Source organism: Diadema antillarum, unplaced genomic scaffold (genome assembly GCF_040938485.1).
Source record: "Diadema antillarum isolate AM-2024a unplaced genomic scaffold, OU_Dant_1.0 seq00000488_RagTag, whole genome shotgun sequence".
Taxonomy (NCBI): domain Eukaryota; kingdom Metazoa; phylum Echinodermata; class Echinoidea; order Diadematoida; family Diadematidae; genus Diadema; species Diadema antillarum.
Window position 1 is genome coordinate 130,174 of NW_027271450.1, and position 21,621 is coordinate 151,794.

Below are 21,621 nucleotides of genomic sequence, written 5' to 3' on the forward strand. Positions count from 1 at the left end.
TAAATTTTTGCAGCGGAAAGGTACCGGGCTGGGAGAACATCATCATTCGGTATTATTTGGAAAGCAGAGCACAGAAGAAACATGGATTGGGACACACCCAGGATCATCGTTCTAGCTCTGTCATCTCTTCTCTTATTCCTATCACATTCCTCAGGTATGTCAAACCTTCAATTTGGTTTTCTTTGACAACAGTTTGGCACCAGTGTAGTGGTGTGAATGGCGTCCCCACTTTCACATTGAAAGTGTATAAACGAAGTGGGAGGGAACTGGGGAGCATATTGTGTAGTCCCATGTATAGCTTAATTTGTCTGTTGAGTTTCAACTCTAAATTTAATCAATGACGTTTTGTGATGCATTCTTCATGCTTAGATCTAGTTCTAGTTGTTGTCAACTGATAGTACTAGTAGTTGTTGCTTGCTATCATATAATATTGTTTTACTATAATAAGAATGATCTTACTAGAAATCAGATTGTTGTAGAACATGGTGAAAGGTTTTGAGTTTATTATTAAACTTACCAAGTCTTTTAAAAAAGATAAACAAGAATGATTTTTTTATTCTGTGCTGATTTTATATTTTGATATGGTAGAAATGTTGTCAGTAGTAAACTAGTTAGTTCCAAAGAAAAAATGAAGAAAAAAACAAAAGTGTAAAAAAAAAAGGTACCGGTAGCTCCGGTAGCACAACAAATTGCAAATGCAACAAATAAACAAATACATACAAATTAGGCTTTTTAAAGTTTTCATGATGTAAGTGCAACTGCACCAAGGACTGCAAGGTTCAACCTCCCATTGGCATTGGAGTCCCATGCCTAAGCAAGGTTAGACCATGCACACACACACACACACACACACACAAAATGTTTCTAAATGCAACGGGTGGTTGAAATTTGAACAGTGTTATGGTCGAATCATGGGGAGCTTGCTTGCTTTACAGATTGTTTGATATGTTGAAATATATGTACGAACCAAAAATTAGACTCTCAGTGTTTTTCATTAATACAGTATGTACTTCATGTGTTTAACAAGCTAAAAAAAAAAAAAAAAAAATTGATTAATTAGAATTAGAAATTGATAATTTGAAAATTGTAACAATGATTATAAGTCTGGTACAGCAGTAGATTATACATGTCAAATTTTGTCGTGTAGTACCACCGATGGCCAAGATATCATAGGGCAAAATTTGCCCCCCCCCCAAAAAAAAAAAACAAACAAACAAACAAACAAACAAAAAATCGTCTGCTTCTTTAATTTGTTCTGAATTTAAATTTGATATCCTCCCTTCAAAACCCCTTTTTTTTTCTCGAGGGGAAACATTATACATTAACTAAAAAGATTTACATTGAACATTCTAATGCTACTAGTGAAATGCAGCCACAGTACTCAGATTTTCTGCACCAGGGTAAACCAAGGAGGTTTGAGAAATGGAGTAACAACAGTCTCATTCCCTTTGATCCCATGTTTCATGCCGCCACTCAGAAATATTTGAAGTATGTGCTAAACTGGAGCTGCCTCACAGATAGGAAGACAATATGATTCAAGTGGCACTGCATCATGACTCGTCACTCTCAAAGGAAGATGTGTTTCTGATGTTAATTGCTTTTCGCTGTCCCTTCTTAGAAAACAAGCAGCACATTAATAGTACAGGCACGGGGATGTGCGAATAAAAATTGTACAAAAATTGATGAAATCAAAATCAAAATTACTCGTTTTTACATGACTTTGCACTTATCTAACATATACATGTAAACGAATAAAGAACTATACTAAAAAATTATACCATATCAGTTTCATTTGTCGGAAGCGATCGGAAAGATGATAAAATCGGCTTTATAGTGAGAGTACAGTTTCAAATATTTTCACGACATACAGCCCAGGTTTACATTTTTGCACGGGATTGGACGGGATTTACTTTTGTTTCATATGCTTTATCATTAAGAGAACGTTCCTTCTATTTGACAAATAAACAAGCAGAATACAGACGATATAATGTTAGAGTTTAAAATGAATCTTCAGATTGCTCCAAAAGACGGCAGCATGGAACCCTGATCATCAAGGGCACAAATGCACACTCTGTGGAATTCTTTTGTGCATCAATAAAAAAATGGCAGCTGTTTGAATACTTAGAGCCAATTGGAACTCCATCTCTTAAACCTCCTTCAAGGGCAAACAAACTGACACCTGTGTTTCATTGTAAACTGTGACTGGTTTAGCGGTAAAATTAATTAAATCTTGAAGTATCCCTAAAAAAGAAAGAAAGAGAAAATGATATTGGTTTGAATTCATTTTAAGCATACTCATACTTGATTTTCTAATAATTATATTTATGAATTATGAACACACTTTGTAAAATTTGAGATTTTCCTCATAACAAATTGTGTGTGTGTGTGTGTGTGTACAATGCAACAAGGGTGGATGGAATACAATTATATTGATGGTTAAACACATTTTATATTTAGTGAGATCAGAAGGGAAGGTACCGAAGTTTAATGATTTTATGAAGTATTTTAATATGTGTAAAGAAGAAGAAAATAAGATAGCGAGTAAAAGAGGAACAGTTGGAATGCATTTGTCAAAGTAGGAATATATGATGTATACCAATGATTATACATGTACGTGATTATTTTTTGTCTTGATTTTGCCGTATCCGCGAATTACTATCACATTGTTGTCGTTTTTTTTCCTTTATTGCTTCCACCTTACACATCATATCCATATTATGAATAGGATGTATTTTATTGTATGACAAATAAAATGGCAACTTACACGGCAGAGTTATTCAAGTGTACATTTAAACCTGAGGGCTGAAGGCACGGGGAGGGTGGGGGGAGGGAGGGGAAGGGGGGCATGTTGGTGTTAGGTGGGTGTGTCTGTGTGCATGTGTGTATGTTTTCTTGCAAAAGGCCTCTTTTTTTTCTCTCTTTTTTTTTTCGAGAAGCAATGAAATATGCCCGTTTTTTTTTTTTTTTTTTTTTAAAGCAAATTATCTCTGATGTTCCAGTTTTGTGGGCTTTTACAAGAATATGTGTGGAAAAAAAAGCGGATTTCGTTGGTTTTTTTTTTTTTTTTTTTGGTTAAAAGAGTTATAATGTAAGTTTGATATTAGTTTGCAGAATATTGGAATTACTGCATTTTGTCCTTATATATTGTAAGTTGATGTTATTTTGTATTATGTTTGTGTATAGTGCAGTCTGTTTTGTATGACGTCTTGTTTTTGTTCTGTGAACGTTTCTGATCTTTCTGATATGAAACTGAACGAAATTCGAATAAAGAATTATCCACAAAAAAAAAAAGGGTCTGCAGTTCATGTGCAATGCCTATTTATGTTCAAGTTATATGTGATAAGCAGAGAGGATTCCAGTTGCAAAAACGGTAGATTGTTTGAAGTCTTTTTTGAATCATTTATATAAGAAAGTTAGTAAAACATTCAACATTCTTTTGATAATGGTGAATTAAACTGTGGAGCAGCATTTCACAAGTTCTAAGTATTCTGGTTTAGACATCACTGTTCATAAAAAAAGCCTTAGAAATTTGATAACAATGTCTATCTGTTAGAGTAAATATTCCCCACCCCAGCACACATAGCATGTTCAATGGTACATTGTTTGTGTCACACACTAGAATTAAGAGCTTGTGATTCATCCCTCATGCAAAACAAATATTAAACCTTCAGCATGGCTCGCACAGTTGATTGTACTGTACTTTTTGTTAATAGTACAGTAGTTGTGCGATCTTATCTTCCAATGGGGAAATATTCTTGAACATGTCATACAGCTGTAAATATGAGATGGAATATGATTTTATTGTACTGTTGAAATCAGTATTATAATCATGCAAATTTGTTACAAATACATTCTTATCATTACTATTGACAGCAATGGGGATATGAAAAGTGTTTGTACCGTATCAGGGCAATTACCCCGCGAGGGCAATTACCCCAGGCTAAATACTGGCTAGTGATAAGGTCAGAGTAAAGATTAGGGTTAGGTTTAGGGTTAGAGTTTGGGTTAGGGTTAGGATTAGGTTCAGGATTAGGATTTGGGTTAGGATTTGGGTTAAGGTCAGGGGAAGGGGCCAGGGTAATTGCCCTGGGGGTAATTGTCCTAGACCCATTTTTACGTGACTGCAAGTACAATGAATATGTTGCACTATTACATGTATTTCCACTATTAAATTTCTCTAAGGCTCAACATTAGCAGTAGCTCAGTGACCTGGGTCCACTAGAAATAGATGTCAGGCCATTTTTTTTTTAATGAAAAGATATGCTTTGGTGGCCTGATTGGGAAGCCAAATTTCGTTTTAGAGCCACCAAAAGGAAAAGGTTAGTGTTTAGCCTTGAATTTCATCCATAACAGGTATCTTCCAGATGGATTTTTGAAATGATCGTCTTCGGGAAACATCTCTGATGTCAAATGTAGTACTGTGCTAGGCACTGAGCTTATTTTCTAGATTATGAATTTACAAGTTGTCACATGGAAACCTTTTTAGTGGGAAAATTAAAACCAAACTTGTGTAATATTTCGTTGACTGATAATCTACCATGAAGTAAAAAAGTTAGATTATTGTACAGCTACATGGGTGCATTATACAGTAAATCAGAAAAAAAAAAGTCAATGTGTGGAGTTGTCAATTTGGTTTATTTGACTGGAAATTGTCATGCCCATCATAGTTTGTTTTTGGTTTTGGGGTGTTTGTGTGTGTGTGTGTGTGTGTGTGTGTGTGTGTGTGTGGTAGAGTCTATTACTCTGATGTTGGGTCTGATTTGATAGGATAGAAACATTACATGTTGTATCACTACCATGTTTTGAGAACGCCATCATTTTGGCTTATATCACAAAGAAAAAGTAGATTACAATACACTAGTATATATAGCAAAAGTACTCCTTAGTTTCTTGGCAGAAAAGGCACAAAAATCCACACTTATTTAGATACCAAGATGGAGAAATCTGGTTTAAAAGAATTATACTGTGCTTGACTTCTGTAGATTTAGATTCTGGAAGGCTACTGTGTAGATTCCTAGTAATCCTTTGTAATCAGAAGAATCACTGAATAAGTTTCTCATTGACATTGTTGTCATAGTTTTCATTGACATTTGTAAATTCAAAATTAGTTTACTACCTGTACCTAAAACACTGACCAAAATATCCCCTAACTTTTCGATTCCTTTTCATTAAGTAGGAAAGTAATGTCATAATCTTGTTCTGGCGTGGTATCTCATAAACACAAAAACTCAAACCACCCCCAAGCCGCGTACAATGTAGTTGGGGCATTAATGAATGTTCTAGTGGCATACATAGCAAATAAAATGTTTGCTAGTGAATTCTGTGGGGTAATTGTCCATGTGCAAAAAACTCAGCTACCAATTGTTATGTGTTCTGTCGTGCATGAAGATTGCTCATTGTGATTGCATGCTACTGTTGCACCTTTTCATAACCATTACTTGACTTTTTTTTTAAAGGATTAAAATTGCGAGATGATATAAGGCACTATGAGGGTTTGGACTACGATAGGACCCAGGTTCATCAGCAACACAGGAGAGTGGCGAGGTCAACTGGGATACAAGGTGCAGTGGAGATCAAGTTTAGTGCCCATGGAAGGTAAATGCCCTTCACTTCATTCAAAGCCTTTACTTCTTCAGGCTTGATCCACATTATTTTCATTATTATATCATGCATAATTCAAGATGAGTCTTCAAAGTTGGTTGTAATTGCAATTTGAACAGTAATTTGTTGAAGATAAACATGCAGTTATGATCCTGTATTTCATTTGTTTCAGAGGTCAGTTGATAAATTGGTCGACAATATTGTATTGTCATAAGATTATAGTGTCTGGACCCTGGTTAAAAATATGAAATGATAGATAGATATTGTATAATCTATCCCTTGCAATAGTACCTTTACTTAATATCATTTACTGTTTCCTCCCTTGCTCTCCCATCCTCACTTTCTTCTGGCCACAGCAATTTGTGTGTTGTGTTTTTCCATCTCCAAGTGCTTTTCTGCACATACATGATTTATGGTCATTCTATGTGCTTTACGTGTAAACGATATGCCTATAAGGAGGCCAGTTAAGAGGTGTAACATGAGAAAGGAAAAAGGCGTATTTAGCATGATGTTATCATTTCCTTATAAACACGGTAATATGATAGCAAGGAATAATGCAGGCATCACATGCACAGAAATAAATTAGTTTAGAACCCATATTAGTCTAAAAACTTTTCCCTGTCACGCTTTTCTGGTCGCAGGGATTTCCATGTGAGATTACGTCGTGACACGGAAACGTTTGGGCGAGAGCTAACAGTGGTTACCTCAGAAGGGGAGGTGCCCTATGGCTTTGCAGACCTGCCAATGTACATCGGTGAACTCATCGGTATGTACTTCACAGATCTCTGTCTTCCTCACTGAGGCTGTTTCATTTCCTGTTATTTCTCTCTCCCTTTTATTATTGTGTTACGTTTTGATTCATTAGTGGTGTCATTACATTTGATGACACAGTGATTTACTGGAATACTTACGCATGGAAAGCCTGTATGTGTAATCAGATATCTCTGTTTACTTTTGATACTCTAGCTCCGTATGTTGTAACCACAAAACTGCTTGTTGAAAAGTTTTGAGTATACAATGTATGGCACACTTGCAGATGTTGTACAATTTGTGTAACATGTCGATGCTGTGATGTATTTCATAAGACGTGATGGTTTCCATGTGTTTCCATGTGTACTATGCTTTAAAAAGTCATATGTCTTCCTCATCTATGATGTAATTTCTGAAAAAAAAAATATGGTTGTCAGCTAAAGAGCAAGAAAACAACATTTACTCATCAGAGGACATCTGATATGATATGTTAGTGTAGCTGGTGGACACATTTGCAAGTTGAGACCAAGTATAATCATCTTGTTTTCAAACTAGGAAGTTATTTGATACCGTTAAAATGTTGAGAATGTTGACAATACTCCTTCAGTTCCCTACAGCAGTGATATTTTATGTATAATAATGATGACAAAAGGACCTGAAGCAAAATCTGTCATTTTTTTAATCCATAGGAGAGGAGGATTCTTTCTGCCATGGCTCTGTCAATGAAGGTCAGTTTGAAGGTCGTATCCTCCTTCCTTCAAAGCAGCAGTCCTACTCCGTGGAACCTTCGAATCGCTACCTGGTGGATGCAGACTTCCACTCCGTCATCTTCAGGGATGAGGATGTGGTCCTACCAGCCAGTCTAGGAGGAGAAGGAGGAAGAGGAGATACTGGTGGAGATGGAAGCTGTGGTGTCAGGGGGGAAATCAAGAAGAGAATGGAGGCAAAACTTGAGAGCTTGAAGGTAAGTGTGTTAATTTTTTGTCTATTTGTTTGTTTGCCATCCCTGAAAGGGACTCTACAGTGCTGGTTGAGATGAGGATTCAGCTTGTGACATTTTGCGAGATATTTAGATACCTCTATATGAAATGTTAAAGAACATATAATTCTAAGGGGAATCAAAAGTTTATTTGATGAAAATCAGTTTTGAAATGACTGAGATATCTAAAAACAAGGTAAAACAAAGGGATCATAACAAAACTGATGGCCTGTCAATTTTAGTATGATCACTTTTTGGGATATCTCCGCCATTTCAAGGCCAATTTTCATCATATTTAAATGTTGAATCCTTCTTAAATTACATGCTCTTTCATATTTCATAAGAGGTTTCTCATTATCTCACCAAAAAATGTTAGAAACCTGAATCCTCACGTCAACCACTACTGTACAGTCCCTTGAAGGTTATGATTGAATGTTTGAGACCAGAGAGGATACCAACCTCATATACTACAATGGCATTAATCTATTAACATAGGTGGTAGCATATCAGCTTAATGTACTCATCATGAAGAAAACTTTTACCAATTCACAAATGGTTGATGCATTTACACATACCCTGGTTCATGAGTAAGTTCATTCTGTTTTGAAAATCTGGTGTTCTTTATAGTGTGTTATTTCAAAGACTGCGTGTTGCAGCAACATTTCCCTTGTATGATATTATACATCTTTAATTGTAGCAACAGAACGAGGGCATTTTTGCTGTCAACTTGGCACTATCATTTCTGTCTTTGTTCTGTAATCACTGTTTGTATTCCTGTCCTAGTAAAGATTATTACCTCCATCGAGGAGGTTATGATTTTTGGCCTTGGTTTGATTATTTGTTTGTCTGTTTGCAAAATAACTCAAAAAGTTGTGAACAGATTTGGATGAAATTTACAGAAAAAGTTGATAATGACACAATCAAGAGATAATTAAATTTGAGTAGTGATCTGGGAATTTTTGTGAATTTTAAAGGATTTTTATCTTTTGGCAAATAGGGTCAATGAACTTGGGAGTTCAAGCTGCGCGCTTTGTGGTTTGCATATACGCGCTAAAGCGCATGCCGTGCTCGAGGCGCCGCGCAGCAGGAAGCAGATGAGGTAAACATGAGGGTTCTTTATCATTGGGAAATTGGGTGATTTTCAATATGCATTTATGGGAGGAAATGAGCTGCGTCCTTGGTGGAGCGCTGCGCTCTTTGAGTGCTTCCCTAGTTTTTTGTGCCTCTGCTACAAAAGTGTTAAAGGCAGCTGTCCATGATCAACTTTATGAACAGTGTAACTTCAGAAACCATTGAGGTATCCAAATAGAATTTGACATATGTATGATTTGAGTGAACAAAGCTGTACCTATCATCATTTGGTTGTGTGTGCTCAGGGTCAAAGGTCAGCGGTCAAGGTCTATTTCTCAGAATGTCACTATTTTCTCCAATATCTCTGCAATGCCTTAAGGTATTTTCATTCTCTTGATGTAAACGTGTGTTAAATGTCAAATATAATTGCTAAATTTTCACTCTTTTCTCCATATCTCAGATATGGCTTAAGGTATTTTCATGAAACTTAGTACATATACAAGTAAAACTGTCTGTTACTACTTCTCATGGGAACTTTTGGGTTGTGGGGTCAAAGATCAAGTATCAAAGGTCTGGTTAAAATGATAAGATTTTGCTATAGTGTCGAATGTCAAGTGTGATAATGTTTGTTAACTCCATTGCTTTTTTTTCTCCTTATTTTGAAAAAAGCTCAATGTACTGTTAGGAAAAGCGGAGGTATGCTAGTTGCCATAGCAACATTCTACCTTTATTGTGTTTACATAAATATGTTGGAACTGTGAGTAACTACAAAGGTGGAAATGATTGCACTTTATAGATACTATTGTTACAATATATGTAAGTAAGTTGATTATGATTATACTTACTGCTGATGTAAATATAGCAATGCTGATAATGATAGACTTCTACCATGGTAATGATAATTGATGTCAATGTTATTAATATGCTAGGACAGATTTTCATCAGTTCTCACCCTCTGTACAAAATGCACAGTACAAATGTATCTTTAAGATTGAAACTATTTATAAGATTGCAACTGCTGATCTACATTTAACAACCATGTGGAAAATATGGATTCAGTGAGAATTAAACCTGTCAGTGGATGGCAGGTTCAAAATTCTGGCTGGTTCCATTTGAAGACACGTTTGTTAAAATGTAAATCAGCAGTTGCTATCTTACAAATACTGTACATTTGTACAGAGGATAAGAATGGATAAAAATCTGTCATAGCACATATTCACCCCTCTACATAATTATTCTCTTGCTTTCAGTGTCATTGTTGTTATCATATTATTATTAGTATTTATATCTTCATTTTCATTGAAATTATTATTTTCGTTACTTAATTTTTTATCTAGGCCTCAGAGACGACAGGTGAACCTCATCGGAGCAAGCGACAGGTTGATCAGGATGCCCAGACATGTTCCCTTTACATTCAAACAGATCATACTTTTTACCGAAGGTGAGTACTCTGTGAGAGTTTTATGAGCAAGAGAGAAAGATAGACAGACAGACAGATGGACAGACAAAGAGAAGGAGACAATTAGAGAGATAGACAGAAAGAGAGGGAAAGAGAGAAGCAATCTATTCATGGCTCCTGTTGCCATCCAGACAGGCAAAATGATGGACTGTTGTCTGAGGTGTTTCTTTCCCTGGACATGTAGACGGACAGACAGACAATGAGACAAGAGAGGAAAGGAGCATCCAAGAGATATAACAAAGGCAGTAGAGAGGATTTCTGAGTGAGAAGTGGATGAGATGATATACCCAGCAGAAAATGGAAAAGGCAGGGAGACATACGGGAGTGTAGAGGAGAATGGAAAGAGATAAATCAATATTTGCATCCACAATACATTCCATTGTGTCTGTAATGTATGCTGGCATGCCTTTCTGGTCTTAAACTGACATTGTTGTACCGGTACTGCCCAACAGTGTGGTGACACCCTGTACTCTGCCAGCCTCCTATTTTTTTTTTTAGCTTCACACTTTGCTGTTACCCGATATCCAAATGTTTTGTGTTTAGTAAGATTTGGAGAGGTAGGGTTATTGGCTTACTGCTCAGTTCTGGCTGTGCTTGATCAAGACATAAGATATGCTCAAATAGCTGGTAATGCTAATGTATACATTGTAGTGTAATACTTAGTAAGATAACTAAATGACAATGTCAGTCGGGCAATATATTATATATGTTTATATTCATATTCATTGCATGAAAATTTTAGCATTCTGTAATATTGAATGCTTTGTTATTATCATGGTATGTGTCTCTTGGCCAAAAGTGTACTGAAAGTGACCAAGACATTTCTTTTTGGTATCTTACTGTCCCCAGGTATGGGTCAATTCAGGCCGTGGTCACTCAGATTGGTCAGCATGTCCAGGCAGCTAGCTTTATCTACAGCAACACAGACTTTGGCGACTTCAGAAATGTTTCATTCAGTGTGGAGAGAATGAGGGTAAGTGAAGTTTCTTGTGGTAATCCAAGAACAGAAATATCTTAATTGACACACTAAGTAGACTAACAAAATGATATTCTGTTTTCAGTGCTTAAGGGGAATGATAATCAAATGTATACTGCATGTAGATCGAGTGAATGCTGCAATATTAGTAGAACAGAAGTATGAGGAAAATTGGACAATCCATTCCAAAGTTTTGAATTTATAAATTTTTGGTGCTGACATCTCCGGATGAGAAATAGTATACATGTAAATAAAACAATATAAAGAAAGCAAAGAAAATTTGACATATTTTCATTTTTTTCTAGCATAATGCAAAAACACTTGACTTACCTCTCTCAAAAAGCAGGGGAATGATATTGCCCTGAACATATGTCAGTAATATGTCAAGTGAATATATACTTTGTGGAATTCTTTATCTTATAGCATTGTCCTGCAATTGCATTACAAGCTGTTGTTGTCTTTTCATCCATTATCCCAATGGGGGCTTTATGGAACTTCAAAAATTTGTAGCCCAATTTTTTAATTTTCGTCAAAATTTGACTGATGTATTTTACTGAAACTTCTGCATTCACTCAACCCAATAGCCCATACATATTTGGGTATCATTTCCTTTTGACAAAATTTGAAATATTAATCAGTCATCATAAGAACGTTGGTCTCTGCGTTCTGTATTTAACATGCTGACAAGTTTATTAATGATGATAACTACTTCTCTAGTGTTGAGTTAGTACACTCTATATTACCAGATGTTCTTCTCATCTGGTAGTTGTCAAGACAAAAAGTCTTTGATTTGGTTACCAATTCTTTTCACTGCTGTCTCCATGTTGCCTTCTGCAAGGTTTGGACAGAAGAAGACATTGGGCTTGTCGGCTATCCATTCAGCAACGAATATATTGGAGTGGAAAAGTTCCTCGACCTGGCGTCAACAGGAAACTTCAATGCGTACTGCCTCTCATACACGTTTGCCAACAGAGACTTTGCTAATGGAATTTTGGGACTGGCTTGGATTGCATCATCCAACAGTGAGTGGTGACAGGGATACAGTGTAGAGTAGATGAACAGTTTTAATGTACTGGAATGTGTGACAGCCGAGTCTTTTAAAACCAAAGCTCAAAGAGAAATGTGGTTTAAGCGAAAGCAGCAACATTAATAGAACACATCAGTGACAGTTTGAGGAAAATCGAACAATGATGCAAAAGTTCTGAATTTTTAAAGTTTTGGTGTTGGAACCGCTGGATGAGGAGACTACTAGAGTTCATGATGTCATATGTGGACAACAATATAAAGAAAATATAAAGAAAATATAAAGGGAATTCCACAATTTTTTTTTCATGAAAATTACACATTCCATCAACTTGATACTGACATATGTTAAGGGTAGTAATTATTCCCCCTGCTTTCTGAAAGCAGTTAGTCAAGTGTTCTTTCATTATGCCAGAAAAGTGAAATCATGTTCAATTTTTGTCTCGCCCACCGTCCGTCGTCCATCCGTCGTCCGTCACAAATGTTAAAGTTTACCCGCAAGACTCTCTTATGATGCATAACTTGGCAACTGTTACAGCAATGGCAGCCACACTTGGGTGATAGAAGCACTAGGGGTATCTTCATGTTATGGTGTTGTCGGAGGTCATGTGATGATGTCAAAGGTCATTTGAGGTCATATATTAAAGAGTGTGCAAGACTCTCTTTTCTATGTTAAAGTTTGCCTGCAAGACTCTCTTTTGACAAATAACTTCACAGAAGTTGCTTGGATTACAACCTAACTTGGGTCATAGATGCACTGGGGGTACCTTCATGTTATGGTGCCGTTGGAGGTCACAAGATAAGGTCAAAGGTCATTTGAGGTCATACGTTAAAGTTTACTTGCAAGACTCTTATCACACGTAACTCGACACATGTTGCTACAATGGCAATCAAACTTGGGTGATGGATGTACTGGGGGTACCTTCATGTTGTGGTGCCGTAAGAGGTCACATGATAAGGTCAAAGGTCATTTGAGGTCATACGTTAAAGCTTACTTGCAAGACTGTCACAGACAGGGGTCAACAAACTTTTAGGGCCCAATGTTAAGTTTTTATGGCGCATTTTGATTATGGCTCATAACTTTTGATCCCTTTGTCTGTTTGTGACCAAACTTGGATGGTAGATGTCCCTTGGGGAGGTGAAGGTCATCACATGGTCAAAGGTCACATACAGGGGTCAACGAACTTTTAGGGCCCAATGTTAAGTTTTTATGGCGTGTTTTGATTATGGCTCATAACTTTTGATCCCTTTGTCCCTTTGTGACCAAACTTGGATGGTAGATGTCCCTTGGGGAGGTGAAGGTCATCACAAGGTCAAAGGTCACAGACAGGGGTCAACAAATTTGTAGGGCCCAATGTTAAGTTTTTAAGGGCGCGTTTCGATTGTGGTTCAGAACTTTTGCTCCCTATGTCTGTTTGTGACCAAACTTGGACGGTAGATGTCCCTTGGGGAATTAAAGGTCATCACAAGGTCAAAGGTCACAGAAAGGGGTCAACAAATTTTTAGGGCCCATTAAGTTTTTCTGGCGCGTTTTGATTATGGCTCATAACTTTTGATCCCTTTGTCTTTTTGTGACCAATCTTGGATGGTAAATGTCCCTTGGGGAGTTGAAGGTCACCACAAGGTCAAAGGTCATAGGCGGGTCAATGAACTTCTGTGAGTTAGAAAAATATTAATTTCTTGTACGCGAATAGGCAAGACACAATTTGGCACTTGCCTTGTTCTTTAGAATATTTTCTTTATAATTGTCCACACGATGCCATAAACTCAAGTAGTCTCCTTATCCAGCGGTTCCAACACAAAAAAATTAAAAAAGCATAACTTTTGCATCGATTGTCAGATTTTCCTCAAACTTTCACTGATGTGTTCTACTAATGTTACTGCTTTCACTCAATCCACATTTCTCTTTGGGTTTGGGTTTCCTTTAACCACTGTAAGTCAGCTTCAGTAGATGATTTGGAAGTAGGTTGTATGAATGCCAATTTCACAGTGTCGCTTTCAGGATATACAAGTAGCATTATATTGTATATGACATATATTTTGCGAATAGAATATTTTCAAAATTGTGACATGCAAGACAGTTTCGTGTGTGGTTGAATTTGTAATCAAGAACCACACCAATAAAGTGAGAAAAAAAAAAGTATATTATCACCTTTCAAGCAAAAAAAAATCTGTGATTTTCAACGTCAGAGATAGTATACAGTGCATTTAATTTCATAGATGATGTTTGACTTGCAAAATAAAAAATAAACAAATTAGAATATCACAATATGTACATCATGCATAGTTAGTAATTAAAAGAAAAATGCACTTCATCTGTGCAAGACAACTAAGTGTATCTATGAGCAAGAATAAGATCACATGTCTTGGTACATGCTGGCTACTGTTGGGATAGAAAATTGTCAAATTTCACTTCATCTTCCAGGGAACAGCAATGGGGGCATTTGTGACAAACAAACATCCAATGGCCAGACACTCAATACTGGCATCGTGACGACAAATAACTATGAGTCTGACGTCCCATCTCTCGTGTCACACCTCACCTTTGCCCATGAACTTGGCCACAGTTTTGGTTCCCAGGTAAGATCTGCTACGACCTTGAAATACGCAGTCAACGACTTGAATGATTTACTTTCAGTGTGAATGTTTGTCAATGGAACAAATTTAAAGTATATTTTGATATCAGACGAGCTGGATGTCGTACAATAGTAACTGTTATACAAAAGAAAGAAGAAAAAAGACACTGCTAGTACAACTGTTGTACTATCAATTTCTTTTTTATGGTATTTCTAGGAGATGTTATACACTTGAATATGTGTGTATTTTCCTTTTGATTGAAGTCAAAAAGTAAAACTGTGTCTCTATGGCATGAATATTTGTTTCTTTCCACAGGTTGCTAAAGGTGTTACGCCTTAGGTGGTACATCCCTTATAGAAACTGTTGAATCTTCCAATTAATTTTGCAGCATTGCAGGTAAATTAATGGTATCGCTTTTCCTTGATAATTCATTGTTTTAGTTTCAGATAGATATATAAGTCCCATTCATATAAGGCCCGTATCTTACATCTTTTTCTCTCACATGACCCCACCCTAAACAGCATGACCCAGTGACAACAACCTGTTCCCCTGGGGGTGATATCGGTAACTATCTCATGTTCTCCCACTCCTCCTCTGGGGATCGCATCAACAATGACCGCTTCTCCAGCTGCAGCATCACATCAATCACTAACACCCTGGCCTCGGTCTTCAGTGGCTTCAGCAAGACAAACTGCTTCAAGTGTAAGTTTGGGTTATATCTCTTCATCATGGCCTACTGCATAAAAGTTGAGATTAAATTTAAGTAAAAAATCAAACATTTTCTCTGAATACTCAATTTTGATTGGCTGATACATGATGAACATTTGGTTTTTTATTTTACTTTAATATGTTTCATTGCATCTTTTTATGCAAGATAGCCAAGATGATTGAAAAAGATATTCTTTAACTTTACAGTAATTTGCATCTCAATCTACAAAGTAATGTTACTTGACTAAATAATGTTTTTCTTGTTTTATTGTTAGGTTAGATGTACTTTAATGAAACAATGATTTACTACTCTCATTGACATGTTTAAGCAATATTCATACAGTGTTGAATGTTTTCCTTGTAATGTGTATTAAAAGCTGCCTCTGTGTTATGTCTATCCATACAGCGATGTCTGACATCACATTCTGTGGTAATGGTATCTTGGAGGATGGGGAGGAATGTGACTGTGGATATGAGGAGGAGTGTACGGACCGATGCTGTGTGGCACAGAATGCCGATCACACCGTCAGCAGTGCCTGCAGACTGAACTCAGCTGTTAGTGCTCAATGCAGGTTAGTTTCGATCAGGAATTAGAGCAAATCTCTTGCCCCTTTCATGGCAACCTGTGTTACTTGTCAAACCCCGCTCTCACTGTTCAGGGAGTCTTTTTTGGTATTTTACCTCATATGGGGCAACTCCAATCCAATAAGAATTGAGATTGAGATGGGGAAGTTTCAGTAACTTTAAGAAAGTAACCATGGACTAACTTCCCTGGTCCTTACATGACTAACCACCTGTAAAAGAGACTCTCCTTGACCCACGTTGCCTGTCAATACCCTACCATGTGGCCCTGTTTTAAGGATGATCAATTTTTTGTAGTTCTGACTAAATAATAGTCAACATTTGTGTTTATATAGATTACCAACATTTTTTCATCCATTCATGAGTCAAGGGATTTTGTTAATTGAGTTGTGTGCTCAGAGTAAAGAGATATTGACAAAGTCCCACTGGATGGGAATAAAAGAATTGAAACATTTATGCAGGCAGGCATAATAGTTTTGTTGCTTAGTCAATGAAGTGGCCTATGTGTGTTTCCATGACATTAGGTGAATGAGCAATCTTTGCCTAAGTACCAGTTCTAAATAATGTCTCTGATTTTAATAAAATAATAGAAAAAGGAATGAATAATTGATAATCGATTTCTTGATTTGCAGTCCATCCCAGGGGCCATGCTGTAACAGCGAAACTTGTAACTATCAGCCCAGTTCGTATCAGTGTGAAGCCATGGATGAGTGCCATGGTGCCGCCCAGTGCTCTGGCTCCTCTGTAGAGTGTCCCACCCCCACCCCTAGGGCAGACCTGACACCCTGTGATGGGGGTAGGAAGCTGTGTGATGGTGGGGTAAGTGGAACAAGAATCTTAAATGTCAGTCCCATTGGTAACATGATCATACAATCGCAGAGAGCATTTTAGGATGGTGGTCCCGGGAGGGTTAGAGGTAAAACTTTGTCTCCATGTGCCTGCAGTAACTGTTGATTTTTGCTCTAGAATGGACATTAACATATATGCATTAAAAAGAAAAATGTGTGAAATAGTGCTATGATGACTTAATTTCAGTTTGGTAATGACGAGAGTACCCAAAGATTTGTTCGCATTAAAGTGAATATGATTTGCTAGGGTAGTTGTCAGTGTTGAATCCATATTCAGTTGCTGTCATCATCTAATATCTCAAACTCATTAAAATCCCTGACTTGTCTTGTCTCTGAAAATTTCAGATGAATGTATGTGTCAGCAGACCAGTTTTAATAAGCAAAAATCAAATTCAAACAGCATCATTCCTTGGTGTGTTTGAAGTCTGGAAAGAAAGTTAAAAGTTCTCCCATCTTCTCATGCTGTATACGGTAAAAGCTGTTATTTTTACATACAGATATTTTTGTGAGTGAGACAGTCAAAGATATTTTCTCGAGATGTTATTTTGCGATTTGACACCAAGTGCCCTAATACCTGTCCATTCATGATAATTTCATGTGTTGTTATATTCACAAAATTTACAAAATAAATCCCTCATGAAAGTAGCAGCTTTTACAGTAATGTAAAACACAAAAAATTTCATGTTCATGAAACTTTCCCAAATTTTGTGAGGAGTTAAGATTCACAAAGGTAAAATGCATGCATTGACTGCTAGAGGTGAGTTGCTAAAGTTGCTTGCTGCAAATGTTTCTGGCTTTACAGTATGTGATATATTATAACTTGTGTCTTCCTGGTAACCTGTCTGTCCATTTTTACAGGAGTGCAGTAAGTCGGTGTGTTTCCTTCAGGAGCGTGTGGAGTGCCAGTGTACTGATGAGGTCGAGTTTTGTGACTTGTGCTGCAAAGATGCAAGTAAGTCATTCTTCTCTCAGTGAATGAGTGCTATTGATTTGGTATGCACACCATAGTTCACCTGTCTTCATACGCAATCAAGATGAAAGTTTGTAAGGTTGACAACTTTATTAACAAATATAAAGGATTCTGTCAGCATGAAACATTTTGCATCAATAACATCCCTGATAAGCGTGCACAACACTGATTGAGTGCACAAATGAAGACCAGTGAAAAAAAAACTGTGTGCTTGATCTTCGTTTAATTTATGACTGACAGTGATTGATATTAATGAGTAAAGAAATGCACTGTTCCCTTTACCATAATTTTCATTCACTCATTCATGTCATTTTCTATCACTTTGAGTGAAATCTAACCATGACCCAGACATAATTTACACACCCACACATGCAACTATACACTCACACAACCTTACACCCGATATTGATGAACAAAGTTCATGAAGTTTTCTGCCATCTCTCTCCTTCCCCCTCCCCCCCCCCCCCCCTTTAAAGGGACGGGATTGTGTCTGAGCTCCTACCGCCTTGGCCTGCCCCCGGGCCAGTCCACACCCCTGATGATGGACCCTGGTAGCCCCTGCAATGACTTCATGGGATACTGTGATGGTTTCAATGAGTGCAGACTGGCTAACGAGGATGGACCTCTGGCCAGGATCATCCGTAAGTTCTTCTACAGTGATGAACCACAGCTGACTGATGCCATCGCAGAGTGGATCACGGTAAGTCACCCGAGGGTCATCCCAAGGGTCATTTCAGATTTTGACCATTCAGTTCTAAACTGCACATAGTTAGCAGTGATCTTTGTAAAAAAAAAGTAGCAGGAATGGAAATATTAGACAAGATAAAAGGTACACCTGAAGGTGTGTGGTTTAAAGAGAAGAGGAACTACTTTTATACCAGAGCTTGTTGAGAGTAGAGTTACAATCTAAATGTTGGCATGATATGCAACATTTATACTATACACTTTGTTGTTATAATTGTGGTATACTGTAATTGGAGGATGAATAAGTTCAACCCTGATATATTATAATTGATTTATTTTGACCTTGGGAAGAGCATAATGTTTGCTTATTTCCACCAGAATTAACTTAGCTGAGATGGCATTTTTAGCTCACCTGAGCCGAAGGCTCAAGTGAGCTATTGCGATCGCTCTTCGTCCGGCGTCCGTCGTGCGTCGTCCATCGTGCGTAAACTTTTACATTTTCATCTTCTTCTTGAGAACCCCTCGACCAATTTTCACCAAACTTGGCAGGTAGCATCCCTAGGGGGATAGGATCTCAATTTGTTCAAGTGGGCACCATACCCCACCTGGGGGCCCCCAGAGGGGCCCCAAACCCCCCAAAATTAAGGAATCTTAAAAAATCAAGCTTCTTCTCTAGAACCAGAAGTGATAGAGCTAAGTTGATACTATAAATTATTACATTGATGACTGTAGTTTGAAGTTTGTTCGTGGCGGAATCAGGGGTGCCCCCCTTGGGACCCAGGGGAGGGGGGTGGGGAGGGTTCCTAATGGGGCCCAAATTGTACATTTTCATCTTTTTCTTGAAAATGCCATTATGAATTTTCACCAAAGTTGGCAGGTAGCATCCCGAGGGGGAAAGAATCTCATTTCCATCAAATGGGCACCATGCCCCACCTGGGGTGCCCCAGGGGGCCTAAATTTGGACCGAAATTGTAAATTTTCATCTTTTTCTTGAAAACTTTATCACTAATTTTCACCAAACTTGGCAGGTAGCATCCCTAGGGGGATAGAATCTCGATTCCATCAAATGGGCACCATGCCCCCCCCCCCCCCCCCCTCCCCCTCCTATAAGGAATCTTTACAGATTTTCTCTGGAACTGGAAGTGATTGAGCTAAGTTAATACAATGAGTCAGTATATTGATGACTGTTGTTTCAAGTTTGTTCATGGGAGAATCAGGGTGCCCCCCCCCCCCACCCCCTTGGGACCCAAGGAAGCGGGATGGGATGGGGGGGGGGGGTCCAAATGTGGGCCTAAATTTTCATCTTCTTTCTGAAAACAACATAATGGATTTTCACCAAACTTTGTCAAGTAGCATTCCCATAGGGATAAGATCTGAAAGTGTTTGAATGCATGGGCACCATGCTTTCCTTGGGGGCCCCAGGGGGTCCAAACCTCCTAAATTAATGAATATTAAATGATATTTTTCTCTAGTTCTAATCAAAAGTGATAGGGCTTTAAGTCTTTTTTTCCCCAAGCCGCGTAATCCAACATTCTATATAGTACAGTGTACTTGGCAGGTATTTTTGCCAGTGTGATGGAATATGTAAATGGACACCATGCCCCCATTATCAAAGCTACCCCCACCATAAGTCTCCAATGTTCTCAGGTAAGAGTCTGCAAGAATGCATGGAAGGTGAACTTGTGATACTCAGGTGAGCACGTGACCCCCGGGTCTCTTGTTGTGATATAAGATTAAAGTTTAGCTCAACCTTCATGATGTATCTTGCCTCCCCCTCCTCCCCATCACTGGTGTCATCTACTCCAGGTCTACTGGTATGTGGTCCTTATCATCGCCATAGCTATTGTGGTCCTCATGGTTCTAACTGTCATCCTCTGCACTCGTGTCATCCCAACCGACAACCCCTGGGACCAGGAGTTGGAGCGCTTCAAGAACCGCTCCAGCGTCTACGTCAAGCTCCAGCGCAAACGTTACCGTGGCAGCATGGCACCGGGAATGCATCCCCCACCCATCGAGTCGCACCCCGACCACGTCACAGAGAACAGGGCTACTCCATTTTAAGGTGGTATTATGCCTGGTGAGAGGAAGGGAGTTGGGAGTTGGATCCGGGCGAGAGATACAATGATGCATCCTATCACTCATACCTGGAGTCATGTAAATCCACCTGTTACATCCAAGCAAGTTCCACTGTCTTGTTCCTTCATAAATTTAAAATGGAAATATTTCATCACATGATGTTTGTTGAGAGGCACAAAGGAAGACAATTATCTATGATCCCTGCTGACCACTCTGTGCCCCATTTGCCAATTCCACCTATGCCAGAAACCAAAGATAATCAATGACTCACTTGTATTTACCAAATCGCATTGTAATGTCTGCATGTATACATTAAACAGTGGTTATATATGTATGTACAAGATGAGCCACATCTAACAAAAGCTATCATGAGGATAAGTGTTAAAGAACCTGGAGTGCAGTCTGTGATTATACCGGACGGCAAATTTGTGTGAATGTGGAGGATTGTGGGTGATGACCTCACTGCTTCTCAGTCACCAAAGTGATTTCACTTGTATATTGACATGATTGTAGTAATCTAAGCCTTCTTCTGTATTCAAGGCATGGTGGTTTGGTGATGATTGAATTATCTTAACATTTTGAGGCAAAATAATCTGTGACATGGAATGTATTTAAAGTTATGTAAACTCAAAGTACTTATATATACTCATAATCTTTGCTATTGAATAGAATTATTACAGTAATAAATTACAGCACTGGAAAATATTAAAAGAGGTCTTACTCTGTATATCTGGTATGGGCAATAGTGGCAAGGTATGTGTTAGCTGATGATTTCAATAAATGTTTGTTTGTAGTTTTGTAAATAGAGGAAAAGTAAATAGTGCATAAATTATTAAGATTATGTATAGATACAGGGATTTATACACATTTTCACCATGTATTGATGCTCAATGAGAAGGTGAACAAATTCTATTCTGAGACAGTAAAGATACTGGCAACCAATGATTGTTAGGGCCTATATAGCAGGGTCCAACAGTAACTCGTTTGTCTGGTGGCCTATTGGGGCCACTAAAATCTTTAAATCTGAAATTTTGGTGGCCCAAGAAAGATATGTAGTGGCCTGATGTAAAAGCAAAAGTAACAGTCCATTTTGAATCTTAGTTGCCTGAATGGGCCATCAAAAGATGGATTTGATGGCCCCACACCATTTTTTAGTGGCCATTGGGCCACTGGGCCAGTGGGCCACCACTACTGTTGAGTCCTGTATATATTTATTTAAATCATCAGTGAGGGTTGGATACCTTTCCAAAAACAATCATTGCTCAATATATTCAAATATGATTATGTATTTTCCTTTCATAATAAAAGAAATAAAGG

General features: G+C 37.9%; 1 protein-coding gene across 1 annotated transcript; it reads left to right on the forward strand.

The window, feature by feature from the left end:
* Positions 1 to 42: 42 nt before the first annotated feature.
* LOC139733712 (disintegrin and metalloproteinase domain-containing protein 10-like) lies at positions 43 to 20,386 on the forward strand. The gene is made up of 14 exons (XM_071644523.1): positions 43 to 154; positions 5,457 to 5,595; positions 6,243 to 6,367; positions 7,041 to 7,315; positions 9,739 to 9,842; positions 10,710 to 10,833; positions 11,675 to 11,858; positions 14,285 to 14,439; positions 14,958 to 15,138; positions 15,551 to 15,716; positions 16,359 to 16,545; positions 17,433 to 17,526; positions 18,021 to 18,244; positions 20,035 to 20,386. Exons 1-14 carry the CDS (start codon positions 82 to 84, stop codon positions 20,287 to 20,289), a joined length of 2,286 nt encoding a protein of 761 aa, XP_071500624.1. The 5' UTR covers positions 43 to 81; the 3' UTR covers positions 20,290 to 20,386.
* Positions 20,387 to 21,621: the final 1,235 nt, after the last annotated feature.

Excerpts from the sequence above, each read along its gene's own strand:
- LOC139733712 (XM_071644523.1), top strand. The coding sequence starts at position 82 with ATGGATTGGGACACACCCAGGATCATCGTTCTAGCTCTGTCATCTCTT. Across the intron at positions 155-5,456 it reads ATTCCTATCACATTCCTCAG|GATTAAAATTGCGAGATGAT; the intron begins GTATGTCAAACC and ends TTTTTTTTAAAG. Across the intron at positions 7,316-9,738 it reads CAAAACTTGAGAGCTTGAAG|GCCTCAGAGACGACAGGTGA; the intron begins GTAAGTGTGTTA and ends TTTTTTATCTAG.